Source organism: Paramisgurnus dabryanus, chromosome 17 (assembly GCF_030506205.2).
Source record: "Paramisgurnus dabryanus chromosome 17, PD_genome_1.1, whole genome shotgun sequence".
Lineage (NCBI taxonomy): Eukaryota > Metazoa > Chordata > Actinopteri > Cypriniformes > Cobitidae > Paramisgurnus > Paramisgurnus dabryanus.
In genome coordinates, this window is record NC_133353.1 from 27,459,536 (window position 1) to 27,470,192 (window position 10,657).

Here is a 10,657-nt window from a genome sequence, read left to right on the forward strand (position 1 = left end):
GCAGCTGAGAAAGCTTATAAACTCAGGTGAAACACTCCAGGCATCAGCAGACAGAGAAGAAAGGTCCTACAAACAGACCTGTACTGCTGATGGATGTGACAGTTCTTCTTCTTTATAATGAATTTTAACCTTTTCAAAGCAGGATATGTTGACAGCTATGTTCAAGTAAGCTGCATTTAAAATGTTTGCTATGTTGAAATGTTGTATTACAGTATACTGTATGTTGCATAGCAGTGTACAATCTACATTCGCTTGCATGACTTGTAGGTGAATAGGACAGGTCGTGTGAGCATGTTGTATCATATGTAGGCCTGAACGTGTCTACACTGCAGTGCAGCCCTGAATCCATCATCAACCTCATCATCTTCTACTATTAAACTTTCTCCCCTATGGTGATATGCTCCCGGTTGTTGCATACAACGTTACTCCAGTCAGTCCAGAGATATATAAATCTAGAGCAATCTGTGACTTACATCAGTATACTGAAGTTTCAGAGAGACATGATTCCTTACGGCGCATTCACACGGGGCGTCAGCGTTAACGCTTCCCATTCACTTTTAATGGGTGATGTCATGCGTTGCCGAACTGAAATGTGGATCTGTCGGCGCCGCGTCAGTTCCGTTGCTCGCGGCAGAAGTTGAACATTTCTAAATTTTTAAAGCGGCAACGCGTGCGTCAGCCAATCAGATCGCCTTATGCAAATAACCTAGGCAGAGACAGCCAATTACGTTTATGGAAGAACGAAGCATGTGTAGCGGCCACTGTGATTGGCTGTTGGCCACGCTTCAGACAAGCCTTCCGTTAAGCGTTAACGCTTACGCCCCGTGTGAATGTACCGTTACTGGACTGTGGTCAGCACATCTATAGAGGCACTACAAACTAGGATTTACAAATGTTAATGCATTGAATAAACAGAGATTTATACTTTGCATTACACTTTGTATGTGTTATTATTGAGTAATTGTAGTTAACAGCATGCATTGATATACAACTTTAGGGGTTTCATACAAGCAAATGGTACATGACATGACTGAACCAAGTAAAAGACCCCAAAAAAGTTCAACTTATAGCTTCTTCTGAACATAACTGCTTGTGGTTTAGGTCAGTGGATTTTAATTTTATATTCTTGATAGCATTTAAAGGGATAGTTCAAGCAAAAATGAAAATTCTGTCTTTATTTCTCATCCTCATGTTGTTCTAAACTTGTATGAATTTCTTTTTTCTAATGAACACAAAAGAAGATATTTTGAAAAATGATGGAAAGCACACAGTTGATTTTAACCACCGACTTCAATAGTAGGAAAAACAAATATGATGGAATTAAATGGGGACCATCAACTGTGTGCTTACCGGGCCTCATTTATAAACCATACTAAATTTTACCTCACAATCTTTTCTCAAAAATGTGTAATTCTTAGAACAATTGATGCACAGAGCAGTTATATCTGATATCTGGGCAATTTCAGAATTCCCCCCTTAAACAATGCCCAATTAACTCTTTCCCCGCCATTGACGACATATCTTGTCATTTAACCCTTGTATTGTGTTCGATTTTGTGACGATTTTGATGGAGCGGCTCAAATTGACCAGCATTGGATTCAATGCAATTTCTTAAATATCACACTATGAAAAACAAGGAGGAATTATATGAACAGGACCATTTTAGTATCAGTCTTTGTCACAGATTAACATTTAAAATTTTTATTCAACATATTTTTTTTTAACATACCTATTTTTAAAACATCCTAAATAAACAATTTAATATTGCTGTGAAATGAAATGAAGCTTTTCTTTTTCTAAATAGGCTCATCTTTTGTTCTTGAGGCTCATTGTACAAATTCAAGAAATCACTCTTTACATGATGTGCACACATCAAGCATGTGCTTTCTGACTTCTTGCATTTTACGCAAATGGTGCTTATTTTGGTGTCATGTTTTGTCGGGCACAGCTGGCATCACCTGTATTCACCTCTGGATTTTCTGTGGGTCTGAATTAATCTGCTTTACTTAGTATTTCATATAAATTGAAAATAGAAATGATAGTTCACATTTACTTTTCTGTGTCTGAGGAGGTCTTTATCAGTACTGAAAATAGTGAGGAAAAGCTCACTTTTCCCTTTCCAGGGTAGTAAAACACTAAAATATACGCAATAAATGTATTTAATTTGTGTTTATACAGTTGCCTTGGAACAAACAGATATGGGTCAAATTGACTCGTGCACATCAAAAACATAACAAAAATCATTATTTGTGCTAAAAAAAAACTACTTCAAAACACATCAGTGTATCCTAACTTTGCATGCATGTTCATGGCCCTAAATGAGAAAAAGTGACAAAATGTCTGGAAGAAAACGATAACTTAAGTTGCATTTCATAAACATTGTAAATAGAAATGATAGCTCACTTTTACCATCTGTGTCTGTAAAAGTCTTTTTCAGTACTCAAAAGAGACCAAATTGACCCGGAACATAATATGAGGGTTAAAGGGGACAAAGAATGAAAAACCATTTTTACCTTGTCTTTGTTGAATAATGGTAGTCTACCCACATTCACAAACATACAAAAAGTGCTAAACATGCTAAACATCTCGGTCTCATAGAAATTCCTGTTTTAGAAATGTCCGCCAGAAAACGGCCCAATCTGAAAAACTGATGCTTATGACATCACAAGCATCTAACTGCCCCTCCACTTTAAAATAACTGGCTACATTTTTTAAAGTGGCAGCAAAGTCAGCCAATCAGTAATGAGATTGCAAGTTAAGCCAGTAGGGGGAGCCAAATAGGTGCAAAACCACTTGTTTAAAATCCCCCACCCTAATAGAGCTATCTGAGAGAGGTTTTTAGGAAGACCCAAACAACAAAATTTTGTCTACATGTCACATCACAGAACAAGAATAAATACTCCGTTCAATCATTCTGTCACCTTTAAGAGGAACATTTGCATAAAAAAGTGTTACTGATGAGGTTTTAGGGTTATCTGTAATACCGCGATTATCCACAATTCCCTAATTTATAAAAAACCTTATTTAATTTAAACTTAACTTTAATTGTATACTGCGTTTATGTTTTGATAAAATCATTTATCTAAATCTGATCTCTAACAAAATTATTTTACAGCAATTATTTCAGATTTTTTGCTAAACAAATTTTACCCATATTTAAGAGTTTATAAGCAGAGAAAAAAATAGCAGCAAGAATGGCTTATATTTCCAAAAACCTGCAGCAATCTGTCAAGCAAAAGTGTGTATGTCTGCTCAGACCCTGACGTGGCGCTAAGCACTTTTCCACATCAAAAAGGCATTTTTATAATTGTGAACGTTGCCGTGGATTTTTGCATACACACACTCTACAATCAAATCTGTGCATACACAAGCTTTAAAAATGAGGCCCACCGTCTTTTTATCACAATATTTCCATAATATTTGTTTTCCTACTATATAAGTCAGTGGTTACAATCAGCTGTGTACACTCTCAGAAATAAAGGTACAAAACTGTACCTTTTCTGTCACTGGGGCTGTACCCTTTCAAAAAGTACAGCTTTGCACCTAAGGATTTTATTTTAGTACATCAGAAGTACATTCTGGGACCAAAGAGAGCTTAATAGTACCTCAAAAATATATATTAGTATCTCAAAGGTACATATTGGTACTAAATGTTTACATATATGTACCTAATGGTCCTTGCAATTACCTTTTTAAAGGGTGCTGCCCCACTGACAGGTAGGGTACATATTTTGACTTTTTTCTAACAATGTAGGTCCTTAAGGTACAGTAATCTACCCAAAATTGTATTCTGTTTTGTAGTCCTGTAAAGGTATCAAACGGAAACTTAGGGTACAGCCCCAGTGACAGAAAAGACATTATATTAAAATATCTTCTTTTGTGTTTATCAGAAAAAATTGTAATGCAGGTTTAGAACAACATGAGGATGACAAAAATGTTTTGGTCACTTTGATGAGTTTTTTTTTTATCTAAGTTTGTGAGAAGCACATGGTCATGTAATTCATCCAGTCAAGAGGTCTCTCTATGTAACCTTTGCGTTTATCGTGTCAGTCACATGCTGAAAATTTCTCTACGTACTGTAGTTTTTATTGAGTTTTGGGCATGGAAATACTAATGGTTCAAACAGGTTCAGCTCTACTAAGTTCCCATGGTTACTGATACTTTGGTTCCCTCACTTGGTAAAGAGATGCAGTGCAAACAGCCTATAAACAGTAAGAATATAATGTTTGTGCAATATGTTTTTACTTTATTATAGCAAAAAATGAGTTAAATATCAACAGTCCATGTGAAGAACAACATTTTTTTCATAGGTGAGCCTAAAAACAATTTATCACAAAAAGTGCGTAATCGTATAGAAGGCAAGAAAACTGTGATGGCTAATTAATATTAAAGGTGATAATGAAGGGATTATTTTTTTCCAAGACGATAAGCAAATGGCTGTTAATTACAGGTGCTCTTTCTTACACTTTATGCAGCCTTTGACGCAGCACTGACAGAAATAACCCCTCATTAGCACTTAATCATGTTAACCTGACTGAGTGTTCAGTGATGGGGAGCTAACTCGATTTTGCAACCAGAGATTGATTTCTTACAATTAAATGAACAGGTGCGATGCTTGTAGAGTTTCAAAATTAAGAGTTCTGAACAATCTCACTAGTAGTTTATCTTCAAAACGACCTGATTCCTAAAAATATCTGAACTATTTTCACTTCTTATCACATTTTATGAAGATAACAAGGGCTGAAGATGTTTCAACATTTTAACTTGAACAAAGTTAGACCTTCAGAAAAGGTATTTTTTAAAGATTTGCACAAAGCACAACATAAAAATTACAAAATGAATAGCCTACATAAAAATGCACATTAATTACTACTAAATATCCCTACACCATGCAAAAAAAAATGACTTTCTGACTAAGTATTTTTGTCTTGTTTTCAGTAGAAATATATAAACATTAAGATGTTTTTCTTGATGAGCAAAATGACCCAAGAAAATAAGTCTAGTTTTAGACAAAAAATATACAATTTATTGAATTTGTGCTTAAAGCAAGCAAAAATATCTTCCAATGCGGTGAGAAATTTTTTTTGAAATAAGTGTACTTTTCTAGTTAAATTTTTCACCCCATTGGCAGATATTTTTGCTTGTTTTAAGCACAAATTCAATAAAGTGCAATGAAAAAAGACTTACACTGAAAAAAAATTTGCTTTATTACTTTGTATTTTTGTCTTGTTTTCAGTACAAATATCTTATAAAAAAATTCGGTCACACTTTATTTTACGGTATCACTGTTACAGTGTTATTATACTTTTAAGTACTAAGTAATAATCATTAATAACATGTACTTACTATAGGGTTGGGGTTAGGAGTAGGGTTTGTTTTAGGGTTAGTTGCATGTAATTATGCATAATTAACTGTTATTACTATAATAATTACATGTAACATGTGTAACAAAGACACCGTAAAATAGTGTTACCAAAAATTCTTACATCAAGGTGCATTTCTTGAGGAGCAAAATTACCTTAGAAAAAAAGTCTATTTTCTAAGTATCAAATTAAAGTGAATTTGTGCTTAAAACAAGAAAAAAATGCCAATGGGCTAAAAAAATTTCAAAAATTCTTCTTGAATTAAGTGTTTAAGAAAAAAAGTAAACTTATTTCAAGTTTTTTTCTTACCTCATTGGCAGAATTTTCAAGCACAAATTCACTTAAATTTGATTTTTTTTTTTTGTCTAAAAACTACACTTATTTTCTTAAGTAATTCTTCTCATCAAGAAAATGCATCTTGATTTAAGTATCTTAAGATTTTTGTACAGAAAACAAGACAAAAATAATAAGTAAAAAAGTATTTTTTGTTTGCAGTTTACTCATATCGCAAAGCTTCAAGAGTCCTGATATTGACTGAAATTGGTGTATGGTGGTAGTTACCTGCATGACATGGTTAACCTAGTGAAACACCTTATGAATCCACTGGTGTACTAACAAGGGTTATTGATGGTCCGATGGCATCAGGATGACAAAGTGCACAGTGAATGTAAAACTGAAGGTGCAGAATAAAGAAACACCATCAGTCTGGTCGTACTCTGCAAAGGAATGTAATGACATCATCTTCTCTGCATACTGAGTTATATTATGTTTGCAGCCTTTCTAATGAATGATGCGTGACCTTTTTTGTACAGAAAAGCAACAATATTGGTTGGTTGGTCATTCAACAGCTAATAAATAGGTACAACCGTCAGAAATAGCCTACCTAAAGATAACACATATGCCCCCAAATTAAGTTACAGTACCAATAAACATGAAAACGCAGCAACTAAATATTACAAAATAAGATAAAAATCTCGACACAAAGGAACTGCGAACCAAGAAAAGCCACTAGATTTAAATTTTGGGCACATTCCAGTTTTGGTTAGAATGTTTACGATCTTTGATGACGTTTCATCCGTGAAAACACTACGAAAACTTTTAAATCTTTTTTTTCTGGTTTGCAGCTGACTAACAAATGCTCAACTTAATATAATTTAAGAATAAATTGATTTTACCTTCTTTAAACGAAATTAAAAGGCCTACCTGTGAAGAGAGAATGATGAGCAGGATTGCGGCCTCGTGCTTAAAGTCAATTCGTGCGCGTGACCAATCACTGATACAACAGCGCCACCTTTCCGTGACGGATTAATTTACAACTAAATCTACTGTGAATGATAATATATACTGTGTTCAGATAGGACATAATTTCATTTTGAGGTAAAGATTTTGTTCGATCCTTCTCATTATAAGGGTTGCTCTAATTATTTGTGACACTGTCTGTGAAATCCAGGCTTAAGTCTCAATTATGAGGTCAAACCATCAAAGATAGATTTCACTTTAATCGTAATATTTAATATTGCCTTATTTAATAATAAAGATATTAAACAAAAAATTATATATTTTTGCTTTCATTTAGTTATTCTTGAATATATAAGGTTATATATTCACAGAATGTTCTTTACATTATATAGGATGATTTTACATAGAAAACAATAAATCACAAAGAAAATATTTAGCTGAGTTTTACATTATTTTCTTTACTGTACTTATTCTGCAATTTAATGCATTTTTCCAGTACTATGTATATTGTTTTTTTTTCTATATGCTACATACATTGTTTACTACCATTGTATGCTTGACTGGAATGCATTTTTATCATGTCAATAAAGCAGAAGTAAAAATCCTAGTCTACAACATTTCTGATGAAGCATCAGATTAATATAGCTACACTACAGTAGTCCCTGTAAATGTAAGTTTTTCCTACATTTGTTGATGACATCACAAAGAACAAAAAATGTTTGACAAAGTTTCTGAAAAGACTGCTTATTTTTATTTATTCTGCATCCACACCATACATTTTCAATAAAGAGAAGTGAACTGGTTGGTTGTTTTAATGTTTTTCAAATGTTTGAGGCTGCCGACCACAAACTGAATATCTCTCCTGAATGAGGCTGGATGACAGAAAGGTCACTTAACCATAATTGTGAAATAGTAATTGCATTATTAATAAACTTAAAACTCTACTTCCTATGAAAAAAAAGGCCTTCCAAAACCTAAGCAAACGTTCGTGAATGTAATTTTCCTCCACTGTCAGCCACAGCAGAACATAAATGTTCTCATTTTCGGCCCACCTTCATGGGTCTCAAAGAAGCGGTGCTGTTCAACTATGCTTTTTCAGTCTTTGCAGTATGATAAACAATATAATGCAAGTCCCTTGAATGATTATGGCAATACTGGTTAATTCTTTCTTCAGTTAGTCATCAGCCTTGGCCTCCATCTCTTCTGCATCATCATCTCCATCAACCTCTGCATTCTCCCTTTCCAAACGCTCCAGCTGCCGAGCCAGTTCTGTCTCATCCGTGTCCGTTACGACTTTAGCCTGCACGGATTAGAATAAACATGAGGCTATAAGCTCTATACCACATATAAGTAAAAACAATTTGAAACACCCGAATGAGCTTTATTATATGATCAATATATAAGGCAGACACTTAACAAGTTAATATCGGAGTCAATGCAATATCATTTCTTACCTCCATCTGAATGTTGAAGACACCTCTTTTCTCCTCAATCCTTTCTTTAATAGCAGCCATGGCCTGATTGAGAATAGAGAGACCCTCTGTGCGCTCTAGTGTGGTTGTGGTCATAACATAGCGAGGAGGGGCAATCAAGTTGATCTGGAACAAAAAAAACGACGTGAAAATGAACAAGTCTGGATCGAAAAATGTGTGGATAGAAAATGTTAAGAAACATCACTATCTTAATGTTCAATATTAAATGGTCATCATATGAATAAATAACATAAGTAAATCACAAAAAATGACTAAACTAAGTTTTTACAGGCAGGGTCGCATATTATTACAAATTTTAAGTAGTCAATCTGGGCACTAAGTGTTTATTAAGAAAAACTTGTACCTTGATTGGCATGGCCTCTGTTGAACATGCCAGTCCAGCCCGCAAAGCCTCTTTGACTGCATCAATGCCTTCATAGCCATAGCAAGCCACCTCAATGTCTGTTTGTGAACATTAAAAAACAATGTAATTATTTACGTTTCATTTAGTTTTTTTGTGTAAATGTTTTGCATTTATAGCTGATATATATTTCCAGTTCATGGCTATCTTAGGGTGACCATTCTTTCAGAACACGTCCTGGCCAGGATTTCGGGTGCGTCTTCCGGAGCATACGTCATCAAGGTTCTCCCATTTCAGTTAAAAACATAAGTCATAAAATCGTAGTTTCATTCTCACCTTAAAATGTAACGGTTGCTTTTCTGATATAGAACCTGAAATAATAAACCTCAATGACGTATGTAGTCAGCAAAATATGAATTCCGGAAGACGCACCCGAAATCCTGGCCAGGATGCTTACGGGAAAAATGGCACGTATGGTCACCGTAGGCTATCTATTGAATAAAAGTCTGGCACCTGCTCTTATTTTGACAGCTTGGGGAGTGAGGCGTCTGTTGATGTTATCAATCAAAACGGCCCTTTCCTCTTCTGTCAAATCCAGGTCATCTAAAATGGATGTGTCTCTACACGAAAGAGAAAAAAATGCAATTTTAACACAGTTTGCACTGAAAACTATTTAAAATCAATAGTTCATATATAAATTCTGACGATTCATACTTACGACACAGCCTGCTTAAAGATATCGTACGCTCCGTATCCAGGTCGCTTGTATTTTTCATCAAACACCCACGCCGCACGCTGGTACAGACTCTCCAGCTGTTCATCTTTAGTGTACTCCAAAACTTCAGCTACATGCCTCAAAATGCTGTAAACCTACAACAACACGTTTGTTGACGATTTAACCATTGTGAACCAGCTGGTCAAAGGATATTTACCGGTAAATAGATAAAATTGATACATCAGGAATACTCACAGTTTTGGATTTCGTGAACTTGTCTTCGCATTTAATGGCCTCTTCGGGTGACACTCTTCGTTTGGATAAATCAATGTAACCTGGAGAAAAAATATATATTATATTTTAGATTATAATAATAGTTTCACATAATGTAAGATGACTTATTTTAGGTAGACAACAGTAAATTACAAAAAAATACTTAGCTAGGTTGTCAAAGGCAGGGTTACATACAGAATACAGAACAATAAACATAAATTGAATTCAATGATCCACACCTTTCTCTTTATCCACACGAATGACCACCACACATTCATTGCGTCCGATACGGATGAGTTTGTTGATGGATCGGATTCGTCGTCTGGAGAGCTCGCTGAGCAGGATCATACCCTCGATGTTGTTGTACTCTAATAGACTCACATATGCGCCCATCTCTGCGATCGACCTTACATTAACCATAACTACATCTTCCACCTCCGGAAACCGGTGCTGGTAAAATCTACAACTGAGCCCGGGCATCTTGAACCTGCTAAAAACAAACACACAGTCACATGGTTTTTTAAAACAGAAAGAGCTGTCACCTCGTGCTGTCTATGTAGGGAGCGTACTTGGTTTTGAGATACTGATGAATTACTAGACAACGTTTAACGTTACTGTTAATTATATTAACAACGTATGTATCATCACCGGAGATAAGTTCCAAGGTAAAAGACCATACAGATAAAAACACTTAAATAAAGTATCTTGCAGAGAACAAAAAAACTATAATCATTTGTAAATAGCGAACTAACTGGTAGGAGTCATTCAACATAACCCAGTACTTTCTCCGAAAACAGTCACGATCTCTTTTACTTACCAATGTGCTGTAAATGCGTAAATTGAAGTTACTTGTAATCCTCTACTTGCTGACGCAAATCCAAGTGCGTATATCCAAAAATAAGATAAAATAGATGGACTAAATATCCGAAGCTTAGTAATCTATTTCATCAGCATGTTAACATCCAGCCGGAAAAGGAAGTGCTTCATTACACTCTTGTCTATCTGCGTGTTGAGCGGCTCAATAGCGCCATCTAGCGTTTCGGAGCTATGCGGTTTAACTCTCAGGAGTTGTTCATGACCAAAAGATTACAGTTTTTCTCAATTGCTTTGGCACATTTTTCACAACAGTCTTATTATTCTCTAAACTGTGAGTGCAAATATCACAACTGTTTGCTGGAACTTCAGAACTTAATTGCATGTCTGCAAAATGAAGTTACACACCCAAAACATTTAA

The 10,657-nt window shown here is 35.0% G+C and overlaps 1 protein-coding gene across 2 annotated transcripts; it reads right to left on the bottom strand.

The window, feature by feature from the left end:
* Positions 1–7,330: 7,330 nt before the first annotated feature.
* eif2s1a (eukaryotic translation initiation factor 2, subunit 1 alpha a) lies at positions 7,331–10,419 on the bottom strand. Of its 2 annotated transcripts, none has more exons than XM_065288459.2 (8): positions 10,241–10,419; positions 9,663–9,910; positions 9,406–9,485; positions 9,154–9,305; positions 8,949–9,055; positions 8,439–8,536; positions 8,057–8,200; positions 7,331–7,902 (listed from the first exon to the last, which is right to left on the bottom strand). In XM_065288459.2, the coding sequence occupies exons 2-8, from the start codon at positions 9,901–9,903 to the stop codon at positions 7,777–7,779; spliced, it is 948 nt and encodes a 315-aa protein (XP_065144531.1). In that variant the 5' UTR covers positions 9,904–9,910; positions 10,241–10,419; the 3' UTR covers positions 7,331–7,776. The 2 variants fall into 2 exon arrangements, with proteins under 2 accessions (XP_065144531.1, XP_065144530.1); XM_065288458.2 differs by having other exon boundaries at positions 9,663–9,913; positions 10,241–10,418.
* Between the last annotated feature and the right edge of the window lie 238 nt (positions 10,420–10,657).